The sequence below is a fragment of the Meles meles genome, chromosome 7, assembly GCF_922984935.1.
Source record: "Meles meles chromosome 7, mMelMel3.1 paternal haplotype, whole genome shotgun sequence".
NCBI lineage: Eukaryota > Metazoa > Chordata > Mammalia > Carnivora > Mustelidae > Meles > Meles meles.
Genome location: NC_060072.1, coordinates 58,295,273 through 58,311,269, shown reverse-complemented (window position 1 = coordinate 58,311,269; position 15,997 = coordinate 58,295,273). Strand labels below are relative to the sequence as shown.

Below are 15,997 nucleotides of genomic sequence, written 5' to 3'. Positions count from 1 at the left end.
AGCAAAACTCTACAAACAGTAGGAATAAAATGACACTTTAAAACCTTTAGAGTTTTTGGAGGCAGGGGGCCAACAGGGTAAGAGGAAAGAACCTATGATCACTGACAGTCTATTTAACCTCACATGGCCTCAGGAAATGCTCCTGTGACAGGGAAGTTAGACTATCCTCTTCTCACAGTTGTCTTGTGCATTGAGATAAGACCTATACTAAAGGGTCTTGAAGCACAGTACACTCCCAATAAGAGGTAACTATTATTTACTTTTGACAGATCTGTAAGGTTAGAAAATGGAGACTCAGCACTGCTTACTTATTTTCTTAAATTAACTCAGCCAGCGAGCTGTAGGACTAAGCCCATAATTCAAGTTTTCAGATGCTAGTGCTCTTCCTCACACCTCGATCTCCCAAATGGATAGCTGATAATGAGGAATCTTAAGAATTTTAAAAGGATTAAAGGATATTTCATACACTACCTGTGTTTTCCATTAAATTAAAAAATATGCATTTCAATGATCTCTGGTCCTATGTCCAGAATTGGGTCTTAAAGTTGCAGGAAGAGAAGTGCACAGAGATGTACGTCCAGGGGTGCCTGGGTGGCTCAGGCAGTTAGGCATCTGCCTTCGGCTCAGGTCATGATCCCAGGGTCCTGGGATCAAGTACCGAGTCCAACATCGGGCTCCCTGCTCATCAGGGAGCCTGCTTCTCCCTCTACCTCTGCCCTTCCCCCTGCTTGTGATCTCTCTCTCTCTCTCAAGTAAATAAATAAAGTCTTTTTTTAAAAAAAGTCCAAAATACTTTATTTAAAGATTAAAATCTTTAAAGATTTATCATTACTTACCACAGTACAAAGTTGAAATCAAGCTAAGTATACTTATTCAATAAACCTTTGTACAAATAATGATCATTGTTCTTATTTATTTATTTCATTTATTTCTTGGTGCAAGATGCTATTTTAAGAATGAGGAACAGATCAAAGCATCCAATGAGGTAGGTGCTATTATGTTCTATTGACTGATTGTCTGCTTCTGAGAGAGCTCCATGGAACCACTCCACATTTCACTGCACGGTAGGCCCTCAGGTGGACCATTGTTCAACAGTGAAAAAAAACCATGTTTTCAGTAATTATTAAATTGTATGGAGATGTGTTTACATTAAAAATGTTAAGGGAAAAAACAGTATGAAAAATTGCATACTATATTATTTCAGTCCTAAATGTGTGTGTGTGTGCGGGTATGTGCACGGGTGTGTGCATGTGCGTGCATGTGTGTGTGTAACACACACGTGCGTGCATGTGTGTGTGTAACACCAAAGTCTAAATCTAAATAGTATCTTTTTCCAGGGGATAGGTTATGGGTAATTTTGTGTCCTCTTTAATACTTGTCTGAATATTCTGAACTTTTTTTTTTAAGATTTTTATTTATTTATTTGACAGAGATCACAAGCAGGCAGAGAGGCAGGCAGAGAGAGAGGAGGAAACAGGCTCCCTGTTAAGCAAAGAGCCTGATGTGGGGCTTGATCCCAGGACCCTGAGATCATGACCTGAGCCGAAGGACGAGGCTTAACCCTCTGAGCCACCCAGGCGCCCCTGAATAGTCTGAACCTTTGTAATGAGACAGAACTGCTACGATTGTTAGATGAAAAACTATTTTTAGGGTGCTAAAAAAAAATGCCAGAATTTCTATGAACGAGATTTTGTTTCTCTTCACAGTTAAATACTGAATCGGGAAGTGTAGCTGGGAAAGATTTGCAAGAAAAACAATTACCCCAGCGACTGGAGATAGAGGCAGGATGTTCAACCTAGAAAGGGAAGTGCCTGAGAGAGGGTGTTTAAATAGCACGTGTGCGGCATTAACTTGGCACGCACGACCATACTTTTGATCGATGTCAGCTGTTCCAAGGCTCTACTGTCTTCTGACAGTAGTCATTAGGATTCACTATAGACTGAACTAGTGTGGACAGAGGCTCTGATGCCTTCGGAAGAGAAAACGGGGAAGAGCTGTGACCCCAACAGGTATAATTTCTGGGATGGAGAGTTTCAAAGTAACAGTAGAAAGCAGCAATGAGAGCCTTCTTTCTGACAGTAATCCTAAAAGGTGTGCTGCTTCCTATCAGCCCCTTCTGGGAGGGCCTATCAGCAGCACCAAATGAGTGTGACATAGGCCCACCTTGAGGTGGCATCTCGCCAGCAACCTGCACGAGCCAATCGCATCACTCGCAATGGAAACCTGCAGCTGCAGATAATGTCACTTGGCCCCAAACACTGTACAGCCTGTGCCTTTCCTGTCTTCCTGAGAAAGTTAGGGTTGAACTGCTGAGCCTGACCCTTAACAGGCCTTTGGAATTCCCCCCTACACAGACCAGATAAGGGATTTTTTTTTTTTTTATGGAAACTAACAAGTTCGCTCTTACAATCCCTTATTTGGTGCAGCGATCTGGCTATTTCACAGAGATTTCAGCTCTGCAAATAAACTGGAGCCCATAGCTTCCCTCGGAGAAACTGCTGGTTGGAGGTGGTCAACAGAAATCTCCACAAGACATGAACAAGAAAGTTCTTGCTGAGACTCACCCAGAGGAGAAGGCTGAGCCCTTATTTCACAGTGAAGTGGCAAGAGCGGGAAGGATTTGTAACACAAACGAATATCGACCACTGACCAACAGAGGCAGAAGGAATCTCACAACTACTACAACTACTACCGCAGCGCCCAAGATGAGAATCTGGCTCCTCCCCCCCGGGCCGCTTCCTCTCCTACTGTTGTTCTCTGGCCTGCACACACCCACCTGGAGTTCTACGGTAGGGCACAATTGAGGAGGTGATTTCTTTATGGTTAGAGCTCCACTGGGGCGCTTTCCTGGTGACAATCTTTAAATGACCTTTGGTCACTTGGGGTCTAATGTCATTCAGACATTTTTAGAAAGATTTTTTTATTTTATTTATGGGACAGAGAGAGAGAGAGCACACAAGCAGGGGGAGTGGGAGAGGGAGAAGCAGGCTCTCCACTGAGCCGGGAGCCCAATGCAAGACTGGATCCCAGGACCCTGGGATCATGACCTGAGCAGGAAGCAGACACTTAACCAGCTGAGCCACGGAGGCACCCCTCATTCAGACTTTTTAACCAATAATGCTACTGAGGGTGTTGAAAGCAATTCTTAAAGATTGTGGAATTCTTTAGAGTTCATAAATTTGGCATTAATGGAAGCTAGAGGCATAATGTGATTTTCTTGATTCTCCATAAAATTTAAGTAAAACATTGCTTCTGTAGGACAAATGATATAAAATAAAGTCTATTTGGCTTTCGACTGTTTCATAGGGATCAACTCAAAAGAAGTATTCTAATTTTAAGTTCTATGTAATAAAAAAATAACCTAATGTTAAGAGATAACAGAGTACATATTTGAGATGTAGTGATATATTAAAATGTTTAGAGCTCTCAGGATGTAACAGAACATGATATGGTTGACTTTGTTTTGTTTTGGCTTAAATAGATTCTGTAGGCCTATTTGTAAACCTTCCGTAAAGAGTTATTGGTAAAAATCATGTAAGCGGTCTTAAAAATCTGCTCCATTTTACACACGCCTAGATGTCTTCTCATCATAAATAACAGTAAAACACCAAATGGTGTGTTTTTGAGCTTCAGCTGCAACATCTTTGATGTTGACTAGATGGAATCTTATCTCTTAATATAAGGAGTGCTATTTACTACAAATGCATTGTTTCTTTGCCAAGAAGAAAACATCTTGGAATTTGGATAGTTGAAAATATGGCTCTAAAAAATAGACTGATGATACTTAATGAACTTGTATTCAAATCTCTAACCTCAGTTTAATATGGACTAGATATTCGTCTGTTGAAGGGCATCTTGGTTCCTTCCACAGTTTGGTGACTGTGGCCATTGCTACTATGAACATTGGGGCACAGATGGCCCTTCTTTTCACTATGTCTGTATCTTTAGGGTAAGTATGCAGTAGTGCAATTGGCAGGGTCATAGGGAAGCTCTATTCTTAATTTCTTAAGGAATCTCCACACTGTTTTTCAAATGTACCAATTTGCATTACCACCAACAGTGTAAGAAGATCCCCTTTCTCCACATCCTCTTCAACACACGTTGTTTCCTGTCTTGCTAATTTTGGCCATTCTAACTGGTGTCAGGTGGTATCTCAATGTGGTTTTAATTTGAATCTCCCTGATGGCTAGTGATGATGAACATTTTTTCATGTGTCTGTTAGCCATTTGTATGTCTTCTTTGGAGAAGTGTCTGTTCATGTCTTCTGCCCATTTTTTGACATGATTATCTGTTTTGTATGTGCTGAGTTTGAGGAGTTCTTTATAGATCTTGGATATCAGCCTTTTGTCTGTGTTGTCATTTGTGAATATCTTCTCCCATTCCATGGTCCATATATACTATGCAGTATTATGCCCCCATCAGAAAGGATGAATACCCAACTTTTGTATCCACATGGGCAGGACAGGAAGAGATTATGTTGAGTGAAATAAGTCAAGCAGAGAGAGTCAATTATCATATGGTTTCGCTTATTTGTGGAGCATAAGGAATGACACAGAGTACATGGGGAGATGGAGAGGAGAAGGGAATTGGGGGAAATTGGAGGGGGAGACGAATGATGAGAGACTGTGGAATCTGAGGAACAGGTTGGGTGAGCCTGGTGGTGGGTATTGTGGAGGGCACGTATTGCGTGGAGCACTGAGTATGGTGCATAAACAATGAATTCTGGAAAACTGAAAAGAAATTTAAAAAATAAATTAAAATTTTAAAAATATGGACTAGATATTAATAAATAACATTCAATTGACTTCCCATGGGAAATTGTCTCTTTCTCATTCCTGGTTTCTAGGAGGAGGAACTGTCCTAGGCACAGTCCTGAGCACTGTACCACTCCCCTGGTGGTGGGCAATTTTAGTTGATTGGTAACATCAGGAATAATAACTAGGCATTCTGAGTTTGACTCTGCTCTTCCTCCCCCTGGGAGTTAGCCTTACAGAAAAGAGGATGAGCTCTGTGTTCCTCTATAACAAGAGTCTTATCTTTGGGCAGGCCACAATCCAACACTGTCTGCAGCTCAGTAGGCAAGTCTGCCTTGTTCTGTGGTATAGTCTTAACAAGTCTACTTGCCCTCAGACCTGAAGATGTGTGCCCCAACAATTCAGTAGTGAAGGTGATATTTTAACCATCATACATGCTCTGTTTTCCTCAATTTTTAAATCAGATCCTAGTCAAAAGAGAAGGTTGTTATTTACTGGGGACCCTTTGGGAGAACCCAACATTACTCATTACTGAAGTTTTTTTCAAAGACTTAATACGGGTTTTAGGTATTCGTAAAAGAGATATTTATTAACACCCATGACAGAATGTGAAGGGGTTCAACAGGAGAAACAGAAAGTGTACATAAACTGTAAGATTATAATTTTTTTTCTTCAAAGTACTATGCAAAAATACTGGGTTTGGTTATACAAGAAGGGTCACTTCCTCCCTGGGGAGGTGAGTTTTTTGAACTTTTAGTAATATTTATCAAACCAAATTCAATCTCTGGCACAGGTCACTGATGCAGGAAGTACTAGGGCAGGGTAATGATTATGAGTGAAACTTATTCTAGCAAATACATTTTGAGAATACGTGGCTTTATGGAGGATAGCAAGTCAACCAGAACATCCACCACCTGATTTGAAAAGTTAAAGTCGAGATTTTTCTTTTCTTATAGGTTGCAGTTAACATCGACTTTGACTTGGCACCAGATTCCTTTGATGATCAGTACCAAGGCTGTAGCCCACAAGTCATGGAGAAGCTAAGCCAAGGGGACTATTTCACAAAAGAAATAGAAGCACATAGAGATTACCACGGGGTCTGGAAGAAAGCCCACTTAACCTGGCTGAACAAAGCCAAAGATCTCCCCAAGAACATGAATATTACACATGTTCTGGCCATCTTGGTTTACACATCAAACAACAGTGTCCACACAAGCTTCACCAGAGCCATGGCCAATGCTGGGAGGTCTCCACAGCATTATGAACGTTCATTCCATTTCAAGTACCTACACTACTACCTGACCTCAGCGATCCAGCTGCTACGGAAAGAAATGGTCATGAAGAATGACTCTCTGTGCTTTGAGGTGTACCATAAGATGAAGGGTATCAATTTGGAAGCCTACAGTGGTGCCACCATCCGATTCGGCCAATTCCTCTCCACCTCGTTCCTAAAAGAAGAGGCACAGAAGTTTGGGAACCAAACTCTATTTACCATATTTACCTGCCTGGGTGCACCTATACCAGAAGACTCTCGCAGGAAGGAGGTCCTGGTCCCTCCCTATGAGTTGTTCAAAGTTGTAAATATGAGCCATCATCCAGGAGGAAATTGGTTGCAGTTGCGATCCGCTGGGAACGTGAGCACATACAACTGTCAGCTGCTAAAAGGTATTATATTATCCATCTAAATGGAATCTATCCTTATCAGGATCACAGACACCTATTCTTTTTAAAAAGTTATTTTTTTGAGTGGGGTTTATTGGGGGGAAGGCCAAAAATATGGAAATTGGGCTTTAGGAATGTTGGAACTGACAGAATAGAGAAGACTTGCCTTATTCCTTGGTTTCCCTCCCCTTCTTTCTCCTCAACTACTTCTGGAAAAAATGTGTTTCTTCAGTGGCTCTAATATGTGGGGCATTCTAGACACAGAGAGTAAACCTCTACAGGAAAAGGTAGCACATAAAATACAGCATTTTTACCTTCACCCTCAAACTCTCTTTTGTGTTTTGTTTTTGTCATGGTCATTTCAGGAAAAGGGAGTGTTGTGATTAAAGCAGGGGGCATGACTTAGTCACTTACTCTTATCTATTACCCATCTTCTATGTTCCAGGAACTGGGATGGGAGGCATCATGTGATATGAGATGAATAAAGCAAAATCACTATCCCAGGAGGAGTTTTAGTCTAATAAGAAATGGAAATATGAGCAAATGTCCACACTCAGAAGCACTAAGCTATACACCACACGTTCAAGGAATGGATGTGGCTTCTCAGGGTAGGAAGCTACTCATTCTCTCTGGAGGAAGTGAGAAAGTCTTCACAATCAAGGACCCCATGGGACTTGAAGTAGGAATGGGGCTTTTCAGTGAAAGAAGAGAGAAGAAGTCATTTCAAGCAGAAAAGAGCATATGCTGAATGACAGAGGTTTCAAATAACCAGTGTCTTTAGGGAATCTCCACAATTCTGGATGGCTGGAATGTAGGAGGTACAGGACACGGGAGGAGGCTGAGAGTCGAAAAGGAAGAGGGGATGGGTTGGGTGGAGAAACTTTTGTTGGACCAGATGGGTAAAACTCTTGTATTCTATGCTAAGGACTTTCAAACTTCATGCTATAGGTAATGAGAAGCCACTGGAAATTTTTAAGGAGTGAAACATCAGTTAGATCAGAATTTTAACAAGGTCTCTAATGATATGGTGGAAAATGAACTGAAACAGGAGAAATTGAAGATACCACAGAACAAAATATATATATATATTGCTAAGATCTTTTGTAGAAAAATATGTAGCCAACTCCATTCTGTCCCTGTATGTTACCAGCCACAGTCCCTGCACAAAATGGTAGGTCTGTGGCAAGTGCTATGCCCTGTTTGATTCAGAAGGAAGATCATCCTTATCCACACATGCATTTCTTCACACTCACACTTGACTGCAGTGTCTACCTTCAAAATATCCCTGACTCTTTCTCAAGTCCGTCATTATTGCTACTGTTAGTAATTCAGGCTATCAGCATTACTCAGCATTTTGGGGCTGCAGTGTTACAGTGATCCTGAAATTGGCTTCCATGCTGAGGTCCTGGGCCTGCTTACTTGGGCCTATCTGCAAACCCAGACCAGGAGAGAGGTTACTTATCAATACTTTTATCTCTTTCTGCCTATCCTTAGAAGTGTGGCAGGCAACAATACGGGTGAAATGAATATCTGTTCCACAGAACCAAGAGATTAGTGTTTGCGGAGGAGAATGAAAAACTAGAGTTTGAAGCAAACAGTGAGATTTTGATACCAAACAAAACATTCGTAGTCAGTTTCCAGGGTTCTTTAGAACTATACTGTTGCTTCATCCTCATAGAATGAAGCTGAGACAAAAATTTTTGTACTAGGTTGATGAGCACAGTAAAACATATTAAGTAAAAAGGTGTAGAACATTTACATCAAAGGATAGGAAACTGAGAAAAAGGAGTATAAAATAGAAACTATTACCCATATTCCCTACTCTGTAAGTCTCAAAGGAAACTATTTCAAGACCCTTCTCACCAAACTAATGATCTTTGCTTTCCTGTCAGGAAGCTACTCAAACAGAACTGGGAGTTAAGGCTTAACTTGAGTAGCCATGCACATTGCTAGACTCTGGAAGCTTGGCTGGTCTTGACTGGATATTTGAAATCACAAATCATACTTAAGGGAGTCAGTAAACTCGTATTGCTCCGTAAGTTCTTTGTGGGCAGGACTGTGACGACTTAGTATTTAAGAGTCTGGCATCGAATCCAGGCAGTTTGACCCCACACCTACTCTGTCTGCATTCCTATCCAACTGGTACCATTTTTTAGCTGTGTTCTCAGTCCAGTTGTTTAAACTTCCTATGTTCTTTTACTGTGTAAGGAGCATCATAATAGAGCCCCACAGGGTTTTTGTGAAAATAAAACAAAATACAAAAGTATTTCTCATGAACTAACATGTAATAAATGGTAAATAAGTGTTAACCAATATTAACTTCAGTCTCCTGGCACATAGAAACGTTCAAGCTACATTTGCTGGAAAAAAAAATCTGTATTTGTTGAAGAGCAAAAGATGAAGCATTCTCTTTCAATGCTTCTAAGTGGTCTTGTCTTTGGATCAGATGACCAGATAACTCAATTGACTAAAAACAGTTTCAATATTTTCTAGAAAGAGAAAGTATTCTATAAAGTTCAACCCTTAGTCAAATATAGGGAGCTATAGCCATGACGTAACTGATCTGGAATGTGGTCATTTGCAATGTGAGTTACTACATCTAAATTCTTCCTAGAAATTCTCCACTGTGCCATCTTGGGAAAAGATTGTAAATGGCATAATAAAATGACCCCTGGTCGTAGAAGGTTATATTTTGGTTAGAGATATCGCGTGGTAGGCCAAGAGCTGGAGCTAGAGTGTCTTCCCAGCCGGCACAACTACAAAACTATTTGGGAGATTGAAAGAAGGAGAAGAATCAGCTCGAGGTGCAGGGATGCCGCTCTTCCTTTGACTTCACTGGCTCTGGCTGAAAGCTGCAGAGAAGGCTGCTCCATTCTCCAGTTCTGCCTTCCCTAAACCTCATATGGAAGCCCACTAGGGAAGCCTCAAGGCTGCCATTGGCTGGTTGTTAGCACAGACACTTTAGTTGAGGATAAAAAGACTATATTATCTTGAGATATAGATCCACCTATCTCTACCGATTACCAAAGGGGGAAAAAAAAAAAAGTTTGATTAACTTCACGATGCTTTCAGCTGTTTGCTGCAGTGGTGTCTGTTTTCTCAAAAAGAAAGCAATTTCTGAAACTTTCCTTAAGACATTTCTGTTAACTGACAAATAACAACTTTACTTATCCCAACATCCTGGAGCAGTGTTGAGTTGATCCATACATGAACAATGGGAGGATGGAAGTGGTGTGTTTTTCTTTTCTGGGAGTCCTTCATTGGGAGGGAGGAAGATCAGTGGACCCTCCCCAGACCTGCTTTTCTAGCCAACTGTTATTGTCTGCCATCAACCTCACAGTCTAGGGATTCCCAGAAGGTATTCTGGAGGACCGATCTCCAATTCCTCATGAAACTGGAATACTCTCAAGAGACTCTTTCTTATGCCTTCAGTCTTTTTCCCAAGCAGAAGCCCCAAGCTATTCTACATCTGAAAAGTCCCTCTGAGCCAGTGACTTGTTTCCTCTCTTGTTCCCTCTTAATCTCACAGACGTCATATTTGAAAGACAACACGAAGACTTTTAAAATTGGTCAGCCAAGACACCATAACTCTCCCAATGAAAAGACAATAGATTAAAAAAAAGAAAGACAATAGATTAGAGAGTATATCTTCCCCAGACCTTCGATTTATTTCAAAACTGGTTCTGTTAACTTGAACCTACAGTTCTCAATTTTAAAGAGTACCCAGAAATCTGTTGCCTTCAGAGTCAAAAGGTCAAATTGGTAGCATAATATATTTAAGCAAGGGCATTTGCAAAAGAAAAATTGTTTAAGACATTCTACACTAACAGCCCTCCCTTCTAATTCTTCTCTCACCCCTTTTGTGACCTATACTGGTTACCATAGAAACAGATATTTTCGTGCCCATTGAAAGATTCAAAATATGTTAGTTATTTGTCCTTAAATGTTGCTTTGTTCAGGAAAATAATCCATGCCAAAAATCTGTAAATGCACAAATACATACTCTGTTCTGTATCATTGGATTCACAAAGAAGGATTTATTTGTGGAAATGTTTCACATAATCAAAATTCTTAAGCATGTTTCTAGAAAAAATACAGTCAACTTTTGTAGTAAGACTGGTTTTACATGTTAACTTTGCCAGTTACTGGCAGTGAGAATGTGGGCAAAGGCTTGGTCCCTGTGTGTCTTCATTTCTTTATATGTAACATAGGGGGGAAATGTAATGAAATCTTCCCTGTAGGATTCTGGCAAGTGCAAAGTGACTTAAGCATGTAAAAGCTCTTAGATCAGATTCTGACATTAGTAAGTTCTCAAAACTTGCTGCTACTATTACTATTACATATTATTTATTTTATTTACTTCCTGTTTCCTGTTTTCTCTTCCACTGGGCTTTATCTCAATTTAGTGTTCCTTAGTTGTGGCAGCACATTAACCTTGAAGTAGAGTGTCTGTCTCAGCTGAATGGATGAAAGGATGAGTAATTGAGGGGTGGCTCAGTTGGTTAAGCGTCTGCCTTCTGCTCAGGTCATGATCCCAGGGTCCTGGGATTGAGTCCCGCATTGGGCTCCCTGCTCAGCAGGGAGGCTGCTTCTCCCTCTTCTCCCTGCTCGAGCTCTCTCTCGTTATCTCTGTCGCTGTCTCTCTCTCTCTCTCTCAAACAAATAAAATCTTAAAGAGAAAAAAAAGAGAAAAGGAAAGAATGAATAATTGAATGACTCTTGGAGACCACACAGCATGGTAGAAAAAAGAGAATAAACTTTGGAGTCAGGAAGGGCTGGGCATATATGTTAGTAGCTATATGGCCTTGTGTGAATAACAACCTATGAGCCTGTTTCTTCGTTTATAACATGGGGCAAAGGGGAATATTTTGGCAGTACTTGGCATCCACCCTCTCAAACACAACTGAAAAACTCTAGGAAAGTACTTTGCACATGGAAGTGGAATAATAGTTCAGTGGCACAAATGTGTATTTCATTGATATTGACGGTGAAGAATAAAAGCAAAGGAAGAGACAGAAGAAACAATGTTTACCAGTGTTTGAGTGCCAGCTATTTCCTAGATAACTCTCTAAAAGAGTAATACTCATTAATCTCCAGATTTTGACAGAAAAAGGCTGTAGATAGCATTTGCCTCCAAATATCAGATTAACTAGGTATACTGTATGTCACTTTTAGCTTTTTTCTGCTTTTTTCAAGAGATTGAGGGTTTCTTTCTGAACAATCTGATATAATTCACAGATTCAGAGTTCATGAAATACAAGCTATATTATGTATTTCTCCCTAAACTGTATTCCGTAAGGCCGGATTGACCAAATTAAATTATAATCCACAAAAATATTATACTTAGGTAGAAAATCTCATTCACAGAAGGTTTTCACACACATTATCTGTTTAATTCTTACAACCATGCTGTACATTGGTTACTGACCCCACTATACTGGTGGGAATACTGAGGTTGAGAGAGGTTACATGGTTTGTATGAGATTATTCAGTTTATAAATAACAAAAGTAAGACCCTTTCCCATGTTTTATGACAAAAAGCCCAGGACAATGTTCTCTATAGACTGCTTTCAGGAGATTTATTTGTATATTCAAAAATATTATTAGGTACCTACTATTCATCTCAATCCTCTCGGACTGACTGCATTATAACTCATTTCATACACACATAAACATACAAGTACAGACATATGTATAACAAGACAATCGTTCCCGGTTCACATGTCATTTAACTCTAGGGTTTTTTATTCTAACCCATTTTATCACATTATTGGAGTGAAGGTCGTAATAAAACATTAATGCATCACAACCTCCAATTTGAAAAAATACTCTCCTAGGATACAGAAGGGAAAAAAGCATCGAATAGATAGTCTAGAAGAAAAGCAAAAACAAATGCAAAAGTAAATTTAATGTGAGTTATCTTTAAATGAAAGATTTCATAGACTACATTTAATTCACAAATGTTTTTCATTTATTCCCCTAGAGAAAGATATTGTCTCTGTAAAAATAATGATAATAATAGTGTGAGGTAGAAATGTTAATGACTATAAGAAAGAGAAAAAGTAACAAGAGAGGAAAAAATAGTTACATTAACCTGAGAAAATAAAATTAAAGTAAGCTTTTTTAATATCCTAGTTATGAGGAAGGGGGCTGAAGAGGTGGTTTTGAAGGACGAGTATGACTACAAAATAGTAATATCTGTATGTTTGTCCTTATTTGAGCATCAGTCATTATAGTAGCCATGAAGCAAAGTAAAGGGGAATGGTAGTGATCCTAGAATTTCCAACAGTCTTGAGATGAGATGCTCTCGTTTTACAGATGAGAAAGCTCAGATCCAATGAAAGTACCTAACATAAATGTCAGCTAGGGACAAAGCTTCAACTCCCAAGCTAATCACTTCCAGTAATCATAATTTCTACCAGCTATATTGTTTCACTGTCTGTCAATTTTCTCTGATAACTCTTCAGTAGAATCATATTTCATAAGAAAGAACAGAGTCAGAGGTCCTGGTGATCTCAGCCTCAGTGAAGAGAAAACAAAACAAAAAATGTTTGGGAATTACTGTAGTAAATGAGCTGCTTAAGTGGTATTAATGGTCTCGAGGTCCCTGTGAGAATTCAGATAATAAATTTTAACGGGAACTTTAACAGAAGTTTAGAAACATTATGCATTATTACTTTTCCTTGTCTACTGTTATTGGTAAAAATGGATTTTAAATATTGTTTGTATATGCAGAATTCCAAGAAATTCCAGGAAACTCAAATGCATTATTATGTGAAAGTAATGGGAAAATATTTCTCCATCATGTGGTCACCCTATCAAGCAATATGTTCAAATATTGAGGCAATCACAGAGCTGAAAGTCTTCCTGACTCCAAGCATCTTTTCTACCTTAAACAGTCAGCGAAGGCTGGTTGAAAAGGAAATCCTTCTCTTTAGAACATTTTGCGATATATGGAGAAAAGATACTGTAGCTAAAAAGATAGAGTTGAGCCAGACTGCCTGAGCTGGAATGCTGCCTTCACTGCACCCTAGACATACCTTTACTGGTAAGTTTCTCCACATGTCTGTGTCACCGTTTTTGATCAGCGGGACAATGAGGATAATGAGAATAAATACCTCGTACATTTCCTGTGAAGATTAAATGAGCTAATTGATAGCAAGTGCTTAAAACAGACCACAGCACAGAGTAAGTTGCTAATCAATGTCAGCTTTCATAATGGTGATGAAGGTGATGGTAATTAAAATGGGGATGCTGGTGACGGTGATGGTGCTGCTGGGGACAATACAGATGGAAAATCATGAGATCTCACACACCGACTAGCTGGGAACCTGGACTCCTTGGTGCTGTTCCATCTGCAAAATAAACAAGCTGAGTTCTGCTGGTTAGAAAAAATTTTAAGAGGATACTTTTTTAAAGTAGCGAACGTCAAATATTTTTATTAGGAATTTTCTAAGTTAAAAAAAAGTTAATCAAAGGAGAAATGAGGTTGCTTTTTAAAAAATAGACTCTGCTCCTTACAAGTTCTCTTTGTGTTCATTTTTACAGGTTCCAGCAAAAAGTACAACCCCGCTCCTGCGGTTATTGCTTCTCTCTCCATTTTGACCAGTGTCATCACCTCTCCCAAAAGTGGAGTATAAAGGAAATTTGTGGTTTTGCTTTTTCTGTGCCTTTTTGCTTGATGCCAGTCCAGGCACCCTGAATACCCTCGGGGAATCACTCTGCCCAGTTATCAACTGATGCAACACTCGCTCAGCCCACTGCCTGGGAGCAGACCTGGAACTCAGTGTATTTCTTCTCCATGGACACCGAGATTCATCTGGAATAGAAAAGGACCCAGTCAGAGCTAGTGAGATACAGTCATGGTCATTTTTTGGAATTGGGTTTGGGAGTGGGTTAGGAGCCTTTTAACTGAGTGGAGATTGATGAAAACAGAATGAGTGTGAGCCCACAGCTGCTAGCCACTCTCTTGCCATGAGGAGGGGAAACTCTTATCTCCTTGAGAACGGAGGGAACACAATGAAGGAAGAACTGAAAAATGGGGGATAAAGAAAAACTGGTTCTGGGCACCTGGGTGGCTCAGTCTTTAAGCATCTGCCTTCAGCTAAGGTCATGATCCCAGGGTCCTGGAATCAAGCCCCACATGGGGCTCCCTGCTCAGCAGGAAGTCTGCTTCTCTCTCTCCCTCTCCCTCTCACCTTGCTTCTGTTCCCTCTCTCGATGTGTCTCTCTCTGCCAAATAAATAAATAAAATCTTTTTAAAAATAAGAAGAAAGGAAAAGAAACAGTTCTGATGAAAGAATATGAGCCCCTGGATCCCAACTATGCCTGAAACTGGAATCCTGGGCTTTTTAAAAATTACATAAATCAATAAATTATATGTTTGCATAAATAATTTGAATCAGATTTCCTATCTCAAGCAAAGAATTTATGAATACTTATTTTTTTAATTTAACAAGCCTAAACAAGAACAAATAGAGAAGTTTGAGTTTGAAAGCACAGAACAAATTCTTCATCAAATGGAAAAGCTTTGAACCCCAGAGAAATAATTAAAGTGTAGATTTTCTTCCAAGATTTTTATCAGCATTCAAGACCAAACTAGTGTAGACTCAGATAGGAGGAAATATGAAAACTTGAGAAATAAAAGGAAAAGTTAATAAAAGATAGTGAAATCTCATTCACTGGCTGTAAGGGAGTGCTACACGTGTTTCTAAAATCTTGCAAAAGTTAGAATTTAAATTCATATGTTAATTTATAGAGGGACCTTATGGCAAATTGGATTTTAAGTTGTCATCAGAAATTTAGGTACATTTATTAGGAAAGCATGTGGCTGTATGTGGATATAAAGGAAAACATGAGGGGAGAGGAATCTGATAACCAAGTAAATATCAAAGATAAACCGAGTCCCCAGTATGTGACAGTAATTAAATAAAAAGAAGTATAAATCACCAAACTTCACAGCGGGGAATGTTCTCCAACTCCCCTCAGTTGTCTACAATAGAAATGGGGCAATGGGAGCTGTTTTACCTGATTTCCAAAGACCCTGATACTGGGCTACAGGGAGTGGAGGGGAGGACTAGCTCTATACTTCAAATTATGGAAGTCCATAATACATGCCCCTCTGAGATTTGGGTAAGAAACAACAAAAGTGAAATCTGCTCATTTGACCCCAGCAGGACTTTCTAAAGGGATGGTGCCATGAAAGAAGAGACTCAGTGGGGAATTAGCTGCATATAATCACCTGGTTGAGAATTCGAGCATCTAGTATATCATTCTTCCCACAGAATTTTAAGAACGGGGCCACATGCACTTCTGACACCTAGCTTACATTGACCTCTATTCCTAATAAGGCAAGCATAAAATTTCCATAGACACAATTTTCATGATTTATTGCCCAGGGACCTTGGTAGGTTAGTGGCTACTGAACCAAGAGTCCCATGGGCATGGCTCTGGGAATAAGGTTTGCTGTGAGTTTTTGCAAGGCAACAGAAAAGCCTCCCAACATGTTGCAAATATTTTTTTTTCTTGTGCCATATAAATGCACTTATTGAGCCATACTGCGTACAAAACACTTTGGGGAT

The 15,997-nt window shown here is 39.7% G+C and overlaps 1 protein-coding gene across 1 annotated transcript; it reads left to right on the top strand.

Moving 5' to 3' along the window:
* Window positions 1–2,438: 2,438 nt before the first annotated feature.
* ART4 (ADP-ribosyltransferase 4 (inactive) (Dombrock blood group)) lies at window positions 2,439–14,462 on the top strand. The gene is made up of 3 exons (XM_046010571.1): window positions 2,439–2,789; window positions 5,711–6,419; window positions 13,965–14,462. Exons 1-3 carry the CDS (start codon window positions 2,535–2,537, stop codon window positions 14,054–14,056), a joined length of 1,056 nt encoding a protein of 351 aa, XP_045866527.1. The 5' UTR covers window positions 2,439–2,534; the 3' UTR covers window positions 14,057–14,462.
* Window positions 14,463–15,997: the final 1,535 nt, after the last annotated feature.